Below are 19,394 nucleotides of genomic sequence, written 5' to 3' on the forward strand. Positions count from 1 at the left end.
AACTTTTAAATATTTAATTGAATTAGATGGCATATAGATAATGTTTCTAAAATTCGATACATTTTCATATGTCTTATTATAGACTTGCTGCATAGTGTAATTACAAATTTAGATGGCTGCCAATGATGCCTTGCGCTATTTGATGGAAAAGTCGATAAGCTTTAAGCGCATGTTTAATTAGTTTCCTATGCACTTCACCAACACATAAACATTTACAAGCACACACACACACACATACACACAAACTTAAGCAGACTCCAAACTGAGAGGTGGTCTAGAGCGTCGCAGTTGGCTTATTTCGTTTCATTTCCGGTTAACCACATCCTGCGTAATAAGCGGCACTTCCTGCCCAAAATAGACTTAAACTGTTTTGTGAGCTTTGTCATTGTTTTTTGTTTTTATTGTGAGGCAAATTTTGCGTTTTAGCCACAAGGCAGAAGCGAACAACAACAACAACAACAAACAATGATGTCCTTGGTGCTGATGCTGCTAGTACAGCTCCCGCTCCTGCTGCTCCTGCTCCTGCTGCTGCAGCATGCTGTTGGTGCTGGTGCTGGAAAAATGCTGCTTGGCACTTCCGCCCATCCAGTGTTGCTTTCGAAGTGAAGTTTTTGTGCTTTGCATGTGAATTGCACGTTTATGGCCACTTTTTCGTTGCCAGCATGTCCATGGCCATAGCCATGTTGTCCTGGCCGAAATTGAAAAGCCACACAACCGAAGTCTTCTGCATTTTTATTTGCCCGCCCCATTGTTGTTGTAATTGCTTGTGTAGGACATGCCACTTGCTGGCACGAAGTTTTATGTGCAATACCCTCTAAAACTGATTTGAATATTTGAGTTCTATTTATTCCTATGGACTGTGGCAGTTCTCTGCAAACGGAAGAGGAATGCATGTGTGTGTGCTCTACGGTGGGCTAAAATTAAAGTTTTTCTAATTTAATGAACAGATATTTGATTTATTATTATTGATTCTATTACAGAGCTCAAGATATCTCAAATTCAAGGTCAATGACTTATAATAAACATTGAACTTAATTTCTTTGATCTTTGGCTTATTATATAACTATTATGAGAAGATAACTGATAGAGGTATATGAACTAAATGAAGATTTAATGTCCAGAAATCGTATATCCAGAAACGTGTAACATAGTAATTTAAAGGCGGCAAACAATTAAAGAGCATTTTACGATCTAATTTTACTGATAGAAGACTGTAACTAACTAAATATATAGAACAGGAATCGTGAATCAGCTCAATAAAAAAATAACTTAATATATAATTTACACATAAAGAATAACTATCGTAAATCCAGAACTAAATACAATGAAACTTAACTTTGTATCAAATTTTACAATCTAAGCACTAACTCTTTGTGCTGCAAGTGAATTGCTTTCCACAATTTACCGACTCATTTTTCATCTAGAGACTACGCCGTAGCAATATTGTGCTTGCGAGCTTTTCATTATATATAAATTATTATGACAAATGACAGCAGTTTAATTTGCATTACACTAATTGTTGACATCATAAACAAACGTTCACAGACGTTGCCTAAAATGTGCTCAGCCAAAGTGTAGCACAGCAAAACAGTTAAATAATGTGAAATTACAATTTAATTGCACTGTAAGTTCTGCGGCTATCTAAAGAGAGGCGGGCGGGAGGGTCAAATTAGGGTTTTGGTTTGGGCTTGGGGTTTTGGGTTGGGTTTTAAGGACTAGTCGAAGCAGCTGCTTGAGCAGCTGCCAGGACTGTACTTGAAATAATAGAGCCACAAGCGAACCCAGTTACATATGTTGCACAATCATTTTATTTGCACGAATTAAGCAGCTTGCATCACGCTTCATGCGCACAGTGGTATCAGGTGTTAGAAATGTGTGCAGACTTACCTCTCTTAATTTTAGTTGATTTTGAAAGCACTCTCTATCTCTCGATATCGCTCTCTTGTAATCCACGCTTACATTAAGAGCTCTCGTTTATAATCCACAAATACAATCCACACTTTCGCAATCCATACAGCTGACATATTTAAAACCAACACAAAATAGCTGCCAACATTTAGCTACTTTCGGCCACATTAAGTTTGATTAATTATTACACACTTTAAAAAGGAAGAAAACATTTATAGATTTACGCTAAAATGAGTAATTTGTTTACCACACACAAACACTGCGGACGGCAAGACGTGCGCACGACAATTATCTCTCTCATTTGTTCGACTTTCGTGCTAAAACAATGACAGCTGATTTAAGCAGCGGAATCGAATGCAAAATTACTCATAATTGCAATGCAGAAAGCATATAATCTACTCTCTCGCTCACACATTAGCTGCAAGGCTACAGCTTTAGATCGAGAGCGAAAAAACTTTGCTTGGTGAAAAAAAAACTATACAAAAAATTGCAAACACGAATTTGATTAATATTATTTTAAACACATATTTATTTGCACGATCGTAGGTGGATTAAAAGGTCTCAAATAAATAAAAATAAAATAATAAACATATGAATTAACGCGAAAGTCACCTAGCAAAGGAGACGGACACACACAGACTAAAGAATTGCCTTGCTTTAGTCTCTCACGGCACTTACACTAATACAATCGTAGCTATGAGTGCAAATTTGAGCAGCTTCTCTTTCAGAACAAAGCCAAAGGTAACGAAAGAGTCTACGATTGATGTAACGGGATCTATGTAGAGTTGATTGTGGCGAGCATAGGAATTTGTAGCTCGCTCAACCTTGAAGGCTGTTAATAAAGAGCAAGGGATCACAGTGAACATGTGAATTCACTCATCCGCTCTTGAAATATGAGATGAGAGAGAGTAACTAATGTATAACAGGATCAAAGGCTTGGCTGTAGAATGCAGTAATCATAGTTTTTTTTATTCGCTCACGCGATGGTCGCTCTGTGTGCCAGCAACATATAGGAAACAATAGCATCAGCAACCAGAGCGTAAACAAATTAATTATCTGTCACGCTCAAACGCCATCCACACTGGCCGCACTCAGGCAGCTCGCTGATCCGTGCTTAATTATCGTTACCGCGCTTTTAATGAGTTTTCCAATATAATAAATCATGAGAGTCAACTACTCAATACTCTTTAAATAATTGTGCAGGTTAACATTTTGAGCACTGTGCGGCTACTGTGCGTGGGCGGGCGAATTGTGTGTGCCAAGAGAGGCCCCTTATATAGCTTCTGTGGTTGTGCAATGCTGCGTGCTGCCTGCTGCCTGCTGCCTGTCTCTCTCCCCCTCTATAGCTCACTCTCTCTCACCCGTTGTCACCTCCATTAGCATTCATGTGCGTGAGCTTCGGCCCTAATGGGATGAGCAAGAGGAGGGAGAGAGAGAGAGAGAGAGAGATGGTTGCCAGCAGGCTCGTGCTGCCTGTCGAAAAAGCTAACGCCAAAGCCAAAGCCATGCAGCTGCAGCTGCAGCTGACGACGAGGACAACGTTTGGGGTTAACTGGCATTAATGTCATGCAGCCATTCTGCCATTTTGTAGGTGCGCACTTTGCGGTTGTTGCAAGAGACCCCCTCTCCCCCCCTGCCGTGCCCTGCCCTGCCCATCCCACTCAACATTATTCGACCAGCCCACTTGGAAAATTGCTCGAAAAGCCATTTAAAAGTTTGCTTGTGTATCTTAGGCTCGTATATCCGACTCGACTCGACATTTGAATTTAAATGCAACGCATTATTTTGCTATCTGACTGCGCCTGTTGCATGCCACAATTTTCCATGTTTGCTCAACTATTTTTCAACAATTTTTTGGTAGCTTTTGCTGCCAGTCTCTTTGCATATATGTATGTCAACGACTTGCCTGTCATGTGGCACAATTTGTTGATTTTGTATTTTATTTATCGTAGTCGGAGTCACAACGTCGTGTTTTAAATGTTGTTTGCATAAATTTTAAGTACTTGCATTTCAGACAGTGAATAGATAGTATAATACGTATTCATACACAGAAAGCAATTTTTAAGTGCTTAAGATGGAGGGTAAGTGGGCTATTTATTTTTTATCTCTAGTTAAAAACAAAACCAAATATAAATAGCAAACATCTGAAAGCTAAAGGCATATAATCTAATATTTCTTAAGGAATACTGCTTATCAAATGATTCTTAATGATTTTGGTTCCTGTAGCTTCTGAGTTACTAAAGACTCGATGTAGCCTTTCGATACTTTAATCCTTAAACTTACAATTATCTAAAATTTATAGCTATTAAGATATCATTTTAACGAGTCTGTGCTGGAAGATCCAGAAATCGTTTCTCCAACTCCGTAATATACTTGATTTTCATCTAAATCTATGCCATCAATCAATCTTAATCTGGAAAATTTCTTATGAATGTTTAAAGGAAGATTCCTTTATTTATTTTCTTCAAGTTCTTTATTCCATCCACTCTTAATAATATTTATGGACTTAACCTACATTGAAACCTATGAATAATATATAACTAATAGATGAAAATTATAATATATAATATATCAGACTAATCTACTATAATAACCAGACTAAAATTCCATCTTGATATCTCGTCCTATTCCACCTTATTTCCCATTCTGTGCATAACTTCATTGAGATATCAATTTCGCAATTTTTGCCATTAAAAATGAAAATCAAAGTCAGATTTTCGTCCCACTTACCGAGTAAATGCCACATTGAGCGTTATTAAAAGACAAAACTGGGTCAAAGTTGAGCGGAATAAAGCGCTGGCTAGACCCGCTGACTGCCTGCAGGAATTGAAATGCCATCGCGTTTATCATATTGATTTTGATGACGATGGCGATGACGATGATGACGGTGATAATGATTATTGATAGCAGGTGCAGGAGATATGAGTATTGAGGCATTGGCAGGCTTTTGGGCAGGTGCGTGCCATGCGTGTCGCCCTGTCAGTCAAAGCAGGTTACCTGGCTGCCAGTCAGCCATCAATTTTTCGCCCCAGCCAATTTCAGTCTAGTGGCAAGCCACGATGCGTGCACAACAGAAAACTGCCCAGGAGCGGGAGCAGCTGCGCCGCCAGCGCTCCGAGGCGCGGATGATCTTGGCAAGCTATCGAGCATTGGGTGCTTATTAAGGACGCAAGCCATGCCCAAAGGAAAATCAAATTAACATTCTCTTTCTCTCTCTGTCTCTCTGCGTCCGTCTCTGTCGCTTGCAGGCTTTGAATATGTGGTCAATCCACCCGTGGTTGCAAAAGTGGCCTTTGGCTCGACGATGCACCGCGATGTAATGCCAATTAGTGGTCCAGCTATGTCCAGCTACATGCGCTCCCTACAGACGGAGCTACGGGAATATCCCGGTCCACTGGATTATGATTGTGCAAAGCCAATTGGATTTAAGGTAAGCCAAGCAACTCTATTCACCGATAGCAGTGTCCCCTTCGGAATATTCTTTATTAGATAATTTTATCTCTTTCTAGTTGGATCGTTTCTTTATAATTTGGCTATTTTTTTGTTCTGTTACTTTCTTATTGTGTTATTAAATTTCTATCAATTATTATAATATAACTATATTCTATTCTATTCTATACTATTCTATATATCAATGTTTGCTTTTTCACATCTCTAGTTGTATTATATTCTGTCCGTCTGTCTGACCGTATGAACGCCGAAATCCCGTAACCCACAATAGCTAGAGACTCGGAATTTGTCTAGTATACTCCTGTATACCTTAGGCAGTACAAGTTTATTCTTGTTGTTCAAAACTAATCTTTTGTATTGATAATAATCGATCATTTCTTATCCTTATTTCTCTATCTGTCTATCGAGAGCCATATATCTGCGTTTAACTATTTTGGTATAGACATATTATATTAATCTATATTTTAAATTGCATCTACATATTTATTAATCCTTATAAGCTTATCTTCTTTCTCTGCCTTTTTAAACTAGTATCCCTCAAATGCTGGCTTTTCTGCATTGGCTAACAAGATGCCCCGTCTGCCTGTTGTGCGGGATCAGATCATTCCCCCATTAGGCACCTATGAGCCCTCGCCTGGGGTTCTACGCGCTGGCTATACCTTCGACCGGCAGGTGTCCACACTGCCCAAGTGGCTGACACCCGGGTAAGATATTCATTTTGGTTCAGTAAGCATCTCTTGATTTCTATCGCCTTTCGCATTACAGTCCCTCCACCTATTCGATTCACAACAAGTATCCGAATTATAAGCTCGAAACTGCTTTCGGCAGCTGTCGCCTTATCTGGCCCGCAGTCGCCGTCTTTTGTGGCCCCAAGCATGATGCCGTCTGCATCATTTGCCATGAGACGCCCAAGGGCGATTACTTCCACAGCTTCGCCAACGACAAGGACATGTGCAGGCTGTGCATGGCCGAGCAGATGGCGACCATCAAGCACTGCGCCCTGAGCGTCGTCGAGCGCTATCGCAAGCGCCAGTACATCAAGCAGTTTGTGCCCGCCCGCTACTGCGGCTTCTTCCACGATCACAACGGCACCACCGCCGCCACCGAGATCACCTCACGCAGGGAGCTACGCGACAAGATTCGCGTCGAGAACTATTTGTATCGCTTTGCCAGCAAAGTGGCATAGCATAATTAGCAGAAGAAAATGTCAGCATTTGCATGTTCCTGTATATTTTAAAAGTTAAAATGTCAACAGAAAGCAGAAAACTAAATATTACATTTTATTTGGTAGTGAAAAAAAAAAAACAACAAATTTTATTAGAAAATTTAAATAGCTGACAGATATAAATGAGAGTTTCATATTATTATACCATATTCAAACGTATTAAGTATAAAATAGATTTCACATATAAATAAAGATGAATTAATATACATACATATAAAGTTCAATAAACAGAAACAAAAATGGTAGTCTATGGCGTTAGAATTATCCCAGTAAGTTATAAATTTAATCGAGCTATACAAAAGTCTCAAGTCTCTTTCCCTCTTAGGATGAACGCGTTTGCACATAGGAGTGATGGGCAGACTGGCGAAATAATTGTGCCACTTTTATTAAAGATGTCTGGGGGTATACCTTATAATCTTATTTTATGCGGCAGACTTAACTTTTAATAAAATGTCTCACTTTAATACTTAATTAATTAACTTGTAATGGTCAAAGAATATATGTACTGACAATAAATAATTGCAGTGCATATCATTCGCGACAAGTTTGTCGCCTGCACTGCAATACCAGCTGATCTTGCAAAAGCTCACATTCCGAGAGCGAGCTTTTGCAAGAACCTTTAAAGCTTGGGACACAGCTGGTAAATTGCACCCATCTTCGCTTCTGACTTTCCAAGAAGAGGAAGAGCGCAGACTGGAATGTGCAGGTATATAAAGAGCCGCATGGGTCAAATAGTTCTTTTCCGGTATCACGAGATCAGCAGAGCAAAATTAGATTGTGCTGAAAATTTGCAAGTCTCAACTTATATAATTAAAAAAAAATAATTTTTTTTTTTTGACAAAATAAAACCCACGCACACCAAAATTAAAAGTGCCAGCGATCGCGTTTGTTTTTTTTGCATTAAATTTAATTGCATTGGCAGCGCGCAGCTGCCGGTCTCAAAATATATGTTACACATATATACATTTATACATATATATATATACATATATATCAGGTATGTAAGAAAAAAAAAACACGGTTCAAAAGAAAAAAACAAGTAAAAGCAAGATTTTCCATTTTTTCAGTGGACTTTTGTCCATTTTCCTCTTATTAGATACCCTAACTTCACGCCAGCAAGGGGCACCTTGCAGAGCGGAGGTTAGGGTACGAAAAGCCGGCAGAGCAGCATAACGCTTAAGCGACGGGGGAGAGGAAGGGCACCATCAAAAGACAAAAACCGAAAAAAAACCAACAAAAATAAAAGAAACTTTAGTGCTTAAAAGAAGATTTCTGAAAACGTGAAAACCATATAACTAATGACATAGAAATTTTAAAATATAGTAGTATCTGCATATAGAAACAAAAAAACTGCGAAACATAAAGAAAAGAACTAAAAAAATGAAAAAAAAAGGAATTTGTGCAAGACGTTTAAATTGCCGACGGCAAGTGCGAAGTTAATTTTTTTGTCGAGAGAGAAGTTTAAGAATACAGAAAATTAGTGGTTTAAAAGTTCCATCATAAAATCTATAATTACTATATATTTAATTAACACACAAAAACGAAACCAATAAATAAATAAATACCAATAAATAAATATATATGAATAAATAAATAAAAATGAATAAATAAGAAACATAAAGCAAAGTGCAGCACATCAAAAGAAAAAAATGAATCCACACACAGTTAATACCCTATAAAGAAAACTTGAAGAGAGAAAAAAAATTTAGAGAAAAAATTATAACTAACAAAAAAAAAAGCAAAAACAAAAATACAAAAAAAAAAAAATTTAAAAGAACAAAAATGTTAAAATTGTGTTGTTCCTCCCCTCCCGCAAATATACCCCATTTCTACACTTCACAGCTGACACCACCACGCAGAAAGGCCTTTCGTCGCGGGAGTCAAAAAGCAAACTGTAAGTGATTAACCCCAATGTGCCCTTGTCCCCAATAATTTGACAAAAAAAAAAAAAAAATAATAATAATAAAAGAAAAATTTAAGTTTATTTAAAAAAATGAAAAATATATGGAAAAATTTTAATATAAAAATGACAAGAAAAAAAAATATTTTTTTAAAATACCACAATGAATAAAAATTTTGGTTTCTTGCGTTTTTCTATTTTGTATATTATGATATTATTTCTGTGAATAGATTTGTTTTTTTGATGCAGCAAATATAAACATAATTGTAAAGAAAATTTTTAATTACACTGGAAAAAAAAAATTAATGTAAATGAGATTCAATGATTAAATAAATAATAAGTAGTACTATAATAAATAAAATTAATAATGCTAAAAAAAAAATATATATATATATATAAATAAATAAAATTTATAATTATAAACGGAAAAAAAAGAAAAAAATAAAAATAAAAATAAAATTTTTTTAAAAATGAAATTTAACAAACAAAAAAAAAATTTATAAGCAAATGTATATATAGAAAAATTTTTTTTGTAAATCAAAAATTAAAAGTAAATCAATAAGTAATAGACAGAGAGAAAAGAAGAAACGCGATATAATGTTTTAGATAAATAAAAACAGCAGAAAAATAGTAAACGTATAATTATAACTGAAGTAAAAATTATTTATTTGAATGAAAACATTTACAGTAGCAATGAGGAAGTTTATATATAAGTTTTGAATATTAGTTGTAAGAACTTTGTTTTTTGAGTCTGCGTACTCCACAATAAATTTGAAAAAAATGAATTCAACAAGTCACATCAGTTTTTGAGAAGGAATATGAAATTTTAAAAGTCCAGTAAATTTGGTTATATAATGGGGTAGGAAGTCGTCCGATTTTTCTCGTAGGGGGTTTTTAACAATTTTTAATAAAAAACCGTGGTAGGGTTGGGTGGAGAAGCGGGTGCCAATCGTCACCTAAGGCCTCGCCTCTTCATATTTTTTTTGTCTGGTATATGTACACACTCTGTGTTCGTCTTCCCCCCCTTCCCCTTCACTTCGGTCATTTGGACCATCTTTAGGGATCTTAACAATTAAAATTTGTGTTCGGAGATTTGAGAGGTAACAAAGAACCCCCCCACACTCCCGAATGAGCTAAGGGACCAGGAGATCCCGCCCGTTATCTCTAAATCTATGGCTAGCCAAAGCAGTGCTTTAGTAGCAGCAGATATAGCACTCGTCGGCTTATACACGCCAGCAGCAGCCAGCTAAACCAGTTAAACTACAAATTTTATGGCGCCCAACGTGGGGCACTGTGGAGCATTAGTCTTTAGCGATACTATGCTTTTCGTCCATCGATTTCATCGTGAGGCATTGAGAGTATTAGTTGTTAAAAATTATATGTTTTCAGTGTACCGACTTCCAAAATGGGGCATACTAGACTCGAGTTTACTTTTATACGAAGCTAGTAGCCGCATTTTTTTTTGTGAATATCCGATACGCTAACGATAGTTAGTAGATAGTTCGTTTAAAGAGTGGTAAATTAAATGCAGTTGTATTGGAACTCTAGCATTTGACTGAGAGCGGATGCATTGCCGACAACGCCTTTTTTTTACTAGCACACTCATTTATACACAAACAAAACAATCGGAATTAAGATCTGTTTTCACAATAGCTCGCTTGTTTTCGATAACCTTTTATATCTTTATTGAAGTACATGTGACTTGAAGAATATAGGTCCTCTTCTGGAATCTTGTGTATTTAGCTAAGATTGGATACCCTGCCGAAGATGGATACCCTATAATTTTCAAGATAATATGACAATAAGTTTATAATCGGGTTTTCATTCCCGATAATAAAAGTTGGTCGATGTATTACACTCATGTGGTAATAAGTACATTACTTCATTGATGAATGTTGCTTCGCCAATTTGACATCGGATGTTAGATGCAATAGCCCAGTTTGTATGCCTTATGTGTTTATACCAGAACTTAAAAAAATATGGAATTGACTTCCTCCCCATTTATATTAACCAAAACCATTCATTATTAACTTTGAATAAGTGAGATTGTTAGTTTTGTTTGTAGAACCGTTTTGAGGTAATAGTTGAAGCCACTATGCCTCTTGCTCGTAGTCCGCAACGTAATTCCGCATCTTCGGATGATGCTGGGAAGAATTGCGACATATGTGGTCAGGTTTTGACAAATACTCAATCGTGTTATATCACTAATTGTAAGCATATTTACCATAAGCGTTGCTTGGAAGAGTTTTTGAATGATCGCAACACTTGTCCTAATTGTGCAGCTGTGATAAATATACAAGATTTGAAGGTAGTTATAGGAAATTGTTCGCCTCAATCGAAGCAAGCAGATCCGTCAGTCCCAGGTTCAAGTACTCGGGCAGTGACTCGAAACTTGGCCAAAGTATTAAAAGACGTTGATACTCAAAGAGTCACAGAAGATCAGCGTGCGTTAGAGGTGAGTGAAGAGCCGTTAGTAGAATTAGACAACAGTATTGGCACCAACCAAAATGAACATCCTCCTTCACGGGGAATAAACACGCGAAGACGAGGTCGTCCTTATCGTGCAGGTACCAATCGTCGCGAGGATCACGCCCCAGTTGATTATTCTACTATACAAAATATGATCGAGCAAACCGTAACTCGATTAATGTCGTCCTTGAATGTGAGCAATCGGTCTCCGCCTAATGCTTTACCGCGTCCGTCTGTTCAAATGTCACCGTCAAGTCAGACATCAGTTCATCCGAGTAAAGTCGCACAAATAATACAAAAATGGAACATTCAGTTTGATGGTACCGAGGAAGGCTTAGGTGTAGATGAATTTATGTACCGGGTAAAAGTATTAGCTGAGGATACGTTAGATGGTGATCTGGAGGCTTTGTGCAAGCATATGCACATACTTTTCGCCGGAAGAGCTAGAAACTGGTACTGGAGATACCATAAGAAGGTGGACCGTATCATTTGGTCAGACTTTTGTTTTTCGCTACGTCAGCAGTACACGGACTATCGATCCGAATTCGCCAGTAAAGAGTTAATACGCTCTCGAAAACAAAAAGTGGGTGAATCTTTCACGAATTTTTATGAAGGGATTGTGTCGTTTATCGACAAATCTTCAGTTAGAATCGACGAAGAAGAACTGATTGAGATTCTTAAAAACAATCTTCTTCCCGAAGCGCGTCACCAGCTGTTATATCAGCCGGTGCATTCAGTAGGTCAGCTTCGAAAATTGGTCCAAATGCATGAGAATTTAGTTGCAGAAACTAGTAGCCAAAGGGAAATTAGTTCTCGTAGCAAGCAGCCCTTTCAGAGGCGACCAAATTATACAGTTGCTGAGCTCGATGACGAGAACGGTCAGATTGAGGACATGGAACCTGAAATCGCTGCTGTTCATCAGTCAAACATACGCTGTTGGAACTGCGATACACCAGGACATGTGTGGGAAAATTGTTTAGCGGAACGTCGCATATTTTGTTACGGGTGTGGTGCACTTAATGTGTATAAGCCACAATGTAAGACTTGTATCCAACGCTCGTCGGAAAACCGGCAGAAGGGTGCGTCCAACAACAACAGGATGCCCCCTGCAAAGACAAAATGAGATCAGAAGAGGCGATCAACGCTATCATCCCTGAAGCTCCTTCGCCCGAATCCAATTTAAAGTTTGTCCAAAATGAAAATATCAAGCCCCTACACATGCTGCCTTACCATGAACGACTCAAAAACTATTTAGAAGTAAGGCATAGGATATTTAGTGAAATAAGTCCTTTAAAAACTAGGAGTGCTTTGCGTTGCAAAGAGTATTATAAAAGGTTAAGAAGGTATAGAAAGTTATTACTCTCAGCAATAATTAACGATAAAAATGATTCGCGTTGCTATGCTGAAGTTAGTTTTTTCCATTTTACCGAACTGGGTCTATTAGACACAGGCGCAAATGTTAGCTGTATTGGAGCCTCGCTAGCTCTAGAAAACTTCTCAAACTATTCTGAGTTTAAATCACTTACATCTCAAGTGCAGACTGCAGATGGGAAAGCTCATAGCGTGGTTGGTGTACTTAACGCCCCAATTAATTACAAAGGAGCTACTAAGACTCTACGATTATATATTATTCCATCAATCAAGCAAAGATTAATTTTGGGTATAGATTTTTGGAAGGAATTTGCACTAGCTCCTCACGTAATTAGCTCTATGCAGTCAACCTCGGATGAGTTTGATAAAAATTCCACAGTTAGCACCGCAATTTGTTAAATGCCGAATTAAAAAGAGGCTTGGCAATAGCTTTTATATTTTGGAAATGCGAAAGATATTCGTATCTGATTCCCGCTAATCTTCTAACTGTCGTATCAGATTATCGTGTATGTAATGGTCAAAGAATATATGTACTGACAATAAATAATTGCAGTGCATATCATTCGCGACAAGTTTGTCGCCTGCACTGCAATACCAGCTGATCTTGCAAAAGCTCACATTCCGAGAGCGAGCTTTTGCAAGAACCTTTAAAGCTTGGGACACAGCTGGTAAATTGCACCCATCTTCGCTTCTGACTTTCCAAGAAGAGGAAGAGCGCAGACTGGAATGTGCAGGTATATAAAGAGCCGCATGGGTCAAATAGTTCTTTTCCGGTATCACGAGATCAGCAGAGCAAAATTAGATTGTGCTGAAAATTTGCAAGTCTCAACTTATATAATTAAAAAAAAATAATTTTTTTTTTTTGACAAAATAAAACCCACGCACACCAAAATTAAAAGTGCCAGCGATCGCGTTTGTTTTTTTTGCATTAAATTTAATTGCATTGGCAGCGCGCAGCTGCCGGTCTCAAAATATATGTTACACATATATACATTTATACATATATATATATACATATATATCAGGTATGTAAGAAAAAAAAAACACGGTTCAAAAGAAAAAAACAAGTAAAAGCAAGATTTTCCATTTTTTCAGTGGACTTTTGTCCATTTTCCTCTTATTAGATACCCTAACTTCACGCCAGCAAGGGGCACCTTGCAGAGCGGAGGTTAGGGTACGAAAAGCCGGCAGAGCAGCATAACGCTTAAGCGACGGGGGAGAGGAAGGGCACCATCAAAAGACAAAAACCGAAAAAAAACCAACAAAAATAAAAGAAACTTTAGTGCTTAAAAGAAGATTTCTGAAAACGTGAAAACCATATAACTAATGACATAGAAATTTTAAAATATAGTAGTATCTGCATATAGAAACAAAAAAACTGCGAAACATAAAGAAAAGAACTAAAAAAATGAAAAAAAAAGGAATTTGTGCAAGACGTTTAAATTGCCGACGGCAAGTGCGAAGTTAATTTTTTTGTCGAGAGAGAAGTTTAAGAATACAGAAAAATTAGTGGTTTAAAAGTTCCATCATAAAATCTATAATTACTATATATTTAATTAACACACAAAAACGAAACCAATAAATAAATAAATACCAATAAATAAGTATATATGAATAAATAAATAAAAATGAATAAATAAGAAACATAAAGCAAAGTGCAGCACATCAAAAGAAAAAAATGAATCCACACACAGTTAATACCCTATAAAGAAAACTTGAAGAGAGAAAAAAAATTTAGAGAAAAAATTATAACTAACAAAAATAAAGCAAAAACAAAAATACAAAAAAAAAAAAATTTAAAAGAACAAAAATGTTAAAATTGTGTTGTTCCTCCCCTCCCGCAAATATACCCCATTTCTACACTTCACAGCTGACACCACCACGCAGAAAGGCCTTTCGTCGCGGGAGTCAAAAAGCAAACTGTAAGTGATTAACCCCAATGTGCCCTTGTCCCCAATAATTTGACAAAAAAAAAAAAAAAATAATAATAATAAAAGAAAAATTTAAGTTTATTTAAAAAAATGAAAAATATATGGAAAAATTTTAATATAAAAATGACAAGAAAAAAAAATATTTTTTTAAAATACCACAATGAATAAAAATTTGGGTTTCTTGCGTTTTTCTATTTTGTATATTATGATATTATTTCTGTGAATAGATTTGTTTTTTTGATGCAGCAAATATAAACATAAATGTAAAGAAAAATTTTTAATTACACTGGAAAAAAAAATTAATGTAAATGAGATTCAATAATTAAATAAATAATAAGTAGTACTATAATAAATAAAATTAATAATGCTAAAAAAAAATATATATATATATATAAATAAATAAAATTTATAATTATAAACGGAAAAAAAAAGAAAAAAATAAAAATAAAAATAAAATTTTTTTTAAAATGAAATTTAACAAACAAAAAAATTTATAAACATATGTATATATAGAAAAATTTTTTTTGTAAATCAAAAATTAAAAGTAAATCAATAAGTAATAGACAGAGAGAAAAGAAGAAACGCGATATAATGTTTTAGATAAATAAAAACAGCAGAAAAATAGTAAACGTATAATTATAACTGAAGTAAAAATTATTATTTGAATGAAAACATTTACAGTAGCAATGAGGAAGTTTATATATAAGTTTTGAATATTAGTTGTAAGAACTTTGTTTTTTGAGTCTGCGTACTCCACAATAAATTTGAAAAAAATGAATTCAACAAGTCACATCAGTTTTTGAGAAGGAATATGAAATTTTAAAAGTCCAGTAAATTTGGTTATATAATGGGGTAGGAAGTCGTCCGATTTTTCTCGTAGGGGGTTTTTAACAATTTTTAATAAAAAACCGTGGTAGGGTTGGGTGGAGAAGCGGGTGCCAATCGTCACCTAAGGCCTCGCCTCTTCATATTTTTTTTGTCTGGTATATGTACACACTCTGTGTTCGTCTTCCCCCCCTTCCCCTTCACTTCGGTCATTTGGACCATCTTTAGGGATCTTAACAATTAAAATTTGTGTTCGGAGATTTGAGAGGTAACAAAGAACCCCCCCACACTCCCGAATGAGCTAAGGGACCAGGAGATCCCGCCCGTTATCTCTAAATCTATGGCTAGCCAAAGCAGTGCTTTAGTAGCAGCAGATATAGCACTCGTCGGCTTATACACGCCAGCAGCAGCCAGCTAAACCAGTTAAACTACAAACTGGAAACTAATTTCTATGAAAAATACACTAATGAAGAGTAAAAGTTATCATAAATAATATATGAAATTCCATAGGTATATTATTTAACAGTAAACATAGTTATGTTATTAATTCTCAAGCAAAATAATGCAAATTTAATGCATTCATGGTAGAAGTAATTTCATTAAATCATTGTAGACTATACTGCGCCCCATTTTAGCTAAAATTTAAAAACTTTTGTATTACAATTTTTAAATCTTTGGAATAATAGAATGGTTGAATGCCATTCTTATTTTAACCGTTGAGAAATTACAATATAATAATCTGCACTGAATGAGAAACTCAATGGATTTTGATGTCTTAAGAAAATAATATTTACATTTTACTAAACAAATAAAGTAAGAGTTGTTTATAATATAAAAAATATATATTTTTCTTAAATCTCTTGCTTTGAGTATTATATTTAATTATTAATTTTAGAATATACACATATCATTAAAGCAGATACGAATATTTCTAAATAATAACAAAAATAATATAAATGAATTCAGAATATAAAATATATTTATATCTAACTACCATTTTGAAACTAGTTATATATATAACAATAAACAGTTTTCTTTCTAAAACGTATACAATACTAAATTTCTATTATTGCAACAATGTGTGTCGAGTATGCGGGGCGTGTATTGCCAAGTAGAATGTCATTCATTGACAGCAAGGCTACCTACACCTACACACGCACACACACACAAGCGGAGTTCCATGAGTGCATAAAATGGCTGCCATTGTTGCTGCCACCGCTGGCTGCCACATGCCACATGGCTACACGTGTCTGGCCAACGGAATAGGAATAGGAAAAGGAAACTAAATGCCGGAAGTGCGAATAAAATTTTGCACTAGAAAAAAAGAAATTGCAAAACTCGCTGCATATTTGCTTAAATATGCGTGCAAAAATGTTTATTAACTGAAGACGAGCTGCAAGAAATGGAATTATCCTTACATACTGTATAAATTTAAGCTGAATATAATCTATATTATAAGTCAAGATTTTGCAATAACTGAAGTTTTATAATAAACAAATTCAATGAAAGCTAAAATGTTTAGTTAGTATCAAGCTATATTTTAGTTACTCGTTGACTTCCATTAACAGGCTTCAATGCAATTCTTACCTTCTGTGCATCGTCAAAAGCATTCAAAATAAAATATTTAGTGATATATACATATTATGCTGTTGACCATACTAAATACTAATAAAATTCTATACTTATTCGATTTTTCTCAGAGAAAAGGATGGAGGTTGTGGGTCATTTTACATGTTTTTTTTCTAGAATTTTCTCAAAGCTTCTTGGACGGTTTAGCTTATTAGGGTTAGGTTTAGCTTAAAAGCAAAAATAAAAATGAAAATCATTTTAAAAGTTCTATAAATGTAGAGTTTTTAGAATTATAAAAAATATATATTTACAAATAAAATTGTTAATAAATAATAAATCTGAACTACAATAAGTTTAACATAATATTATTTAATACTAAGACAAAAGTTCCCATATACCACATAGTTAAGATAACTCTTTGCTAGACACTTTCGATTGGATCACATTGTATATATTCTTGATTTTCAACGTTGAAAAATTGTTAAACAAAAAAGAACAGCCACTGTGATATACAGATTAAATGAATTCGACTACATCAACAGCGAACGTTCTCTTCTTTTTAAGCAATTTACGGCCACGATTTGAAGCTGAACAAATCACATACTTAAGATAACACTATTAAAGATTTATTTCACAGACAAATTGTTGGCTATTTGCGATGCAACCAAAAAGAACAGCCACTGTGATATAGAGTACTGACAAATACATATAGTATATCAGCAGCAGCAGTTCCCTGCGGTTAAACGCAATCTCTCTGGATATATGTCTGCGAAAGTTTCACTTTATATATTTGACAATTGGTAAAAAATAATGTTGTCTGGCCATTTAGGTACAAAAAGAACAGCCACTGTGATATAAATGCAACAGATATACTCACAGCATCTATTCTCTCTACTTTAAAGGCAAAAACACTAGACACATAGATATATACACTAATACATATATTCACATTCATATTGTAGTCTGACGGACTGCACGCGCTATAAAGGAAAATCACTGTGATATGTAACGGTGGATTAACGCATATCACAACGATCGTTCCTTTTAGCGCATGGCCCACTCATCGAGCTTGCATTTTGAACTTTTATAAAAACTTTTCAAGAGATATATATATAGGTTATATAGCCGCTGCTTATGCCACAACGAACTTCAATGGTTGTCTAGCTTTATGATCAGAGAAATCACCTAAGGCTGGACGACCAAAGAAACTAATTGCAACCTCTATATGATATAGATTTTCTTTTCTCTTTAAGCTTGAACCATGCACTAGAAATATTTTGTATTGAAATTGTTGAACATTTTAAAATTATAGCACGAGTGTTCGGTCTAGTCACTTTATATAGAATCTTTGGTGTATATGTTGAAAAAGAGACCATACCGACAATCGCCATTTAATTTTAAAATTTTATAACTTTGGAACACTGGAAAGGAAACACTGAAAGTACAACACTGGTTCTGTAATAGTACACCGCGTAACTGTGGAACGCCGAAACTGAAACACTCTTCCTTTGTGCCAGCTGCCCCAATTTTGAGACACACTTTGCCCAGTGATGGGTTTCCAATCGTTAGACATAACTGCACAAAATGCATCCCAAAAGCAGAGCTGCGAGAGTTCCATTGAAATGAGTAGACTTTTTCCTTGCTGTTTCGTTTCGATTATACGACAAACTTCACCCAGTGATGCGCACAACATAGAACCCGGCAAAACTGAACAAAGTTTACCTTATAATATTCTGTTCTTGTATATAATTATATGCACTGTGCCACTCCGATCCTTACACACAAACACTTGAATGTTAACTGATGTCCTAGACGAGCGCAACGTGAACTTATATACCTTGTGGCATAGGCGTACCTGAGCTGGGACTAGGTGCCTGGTACCTGGAATTACCTGTGCTTAGCGAGGCTTTCCCTGGAATTCGCAGTTCGGCCTTCGTGAAGAAATTTTGCAACTTAATCCGTGGCCATAAACGGATTAATCTCGCATATTCTGGGTAAAAACGCGCAGCTGTGTCGCGGCATAAATTCGCAGAAGTGCAATTAGGTCCCGAATACCAAATACTGAATACTAAATGCCGAATTCCGAATCCGGAATCCCGGATTTCTGTCGTACGGATCGCCGCTTGCTTAATTGCTCAGTTAGTGCGAAGCACAGTTGCTTCCATTTTACTATTTCATCAAAAAACCCACATCGATCGTCCTGCCACACAATTTTTGTACGGACTGTACGTAAAGTGTGTCTGGCTTGTGCAGATCGGCTACTGTGCTTAGGTCCTTCACGATGTCCTTGCCGCAACTGTACTCGGGGAATACTGTGACCAAACGGAAAACCAAACGGAGACCAAACATCATATAAATATATTGATGCAGCTTCTTTTCGGTTCATCGCGATCAATTGGTGTTTCCCTTTGTTCCATGAGAATATTCTTAACTGTACTTCACATTCATAAAGCAGGCCAACCGACAGCCGTACTCTTATATAAACAGCTTCCTTTGCAATTGTCTAGATCAGTTGTCCGCTTTGGATCACTAAGTGTAAGAGTTTCCAGGATGAACAGTTTTATTTATTTGAGATTGGAACCGTCCCCCTGAACTATCCAGAAAAGTCATAATAACGAGTGACTTTCTTTTAGACTACATCAATAATTATTTGTATACTTGGTTGCGTAAAATTCTTTTTTCATGGAAAATATCCGTAAATTCCAGAAACCAAAGATACTTTTTGCAGCGTCATGGAGATAGAGAT

General features: G+C 35.9%; 2 protein-coding genes and 1 long non-coding RNA gene across 4 annotated transcripts in view; 2 read left to right on the forward strand and 1 right to left on the reverse strand.

Annotated features, from left to right (window-relative positions):
• sm (heterogeneous nuclear ribonucleoprotein L) overlaps nucleotides 1-2,063 on the reverse strand; it is a 196,375-nt gene extending 194,312 nt beyond the window's left edge. The window contains exon 1 of the mRNA XM_089260663.1: nucleotides 1,888-2,063. The gene's annotated coding sequence lies outside the window, so the exon portion shown is untranslated. The remainder of the gene's footprint in view (nucleotides 1-1,887) is intronic.
• Nucleotides 1-19,394, forward strand: part of LOC149091168 (uncharacterized) — a 184,245-nt gene that overhangs the window by 66,174 nt on the left and 98,677 nt on the right. The window lies entirely within an intron of this gene.
• LOC108654675 (uncharacterized) lies at nucleotides 3,797-6,746 on the forward strand. Of its 2 annotated transcripts, XM_089262042.1 has the most exons (5): nucleotides 3,797-3,989; nucleotides 4,618-5,061; nucleotides 5,157-5,338; nucleotides 5,890-6,062; nucleotides 6,124-6,746. In XM_089262042.1, the coding sequence occupies exons 2-5, from the start codon at nucleotides 4,968-4,970 to the stop codon at nucleotides 6,542-6,544; spliced, it is 870 nt and encodes a 289-aa protein (XP_089118168.1). In that variant the 5' UTR covers nucleotides 3,797-3,989; nucleotides 4,618-4,967; the 3' UTR covers nucleotides 6,545-6,746. The 2 variants fall into 2 exon arrangements, with proteins under 2 accessions (XP_089118168.1, XP_017961657.1); XM_018106168.3 differs by lacking the exon at nucleotides 4,618-5,061 and having other exon boundaries at nucleotides 3,800-3,989.

This window comes from Drosophila navojoa, chromosome 5 (genome assembly GCF_054131105.1).
Source record: "Drosophila navojoa isolate 15081-1374.11 chromosome 5, UAZ_NAV_1.0, whole genome shotgun sequence".
Classification (NCBI taxonomy): Eukaryota; Metazoa; Arthropoda; class Insecta; order Diptera; family Drosophilidae; genus Drosophila; species Drosophila navojoa.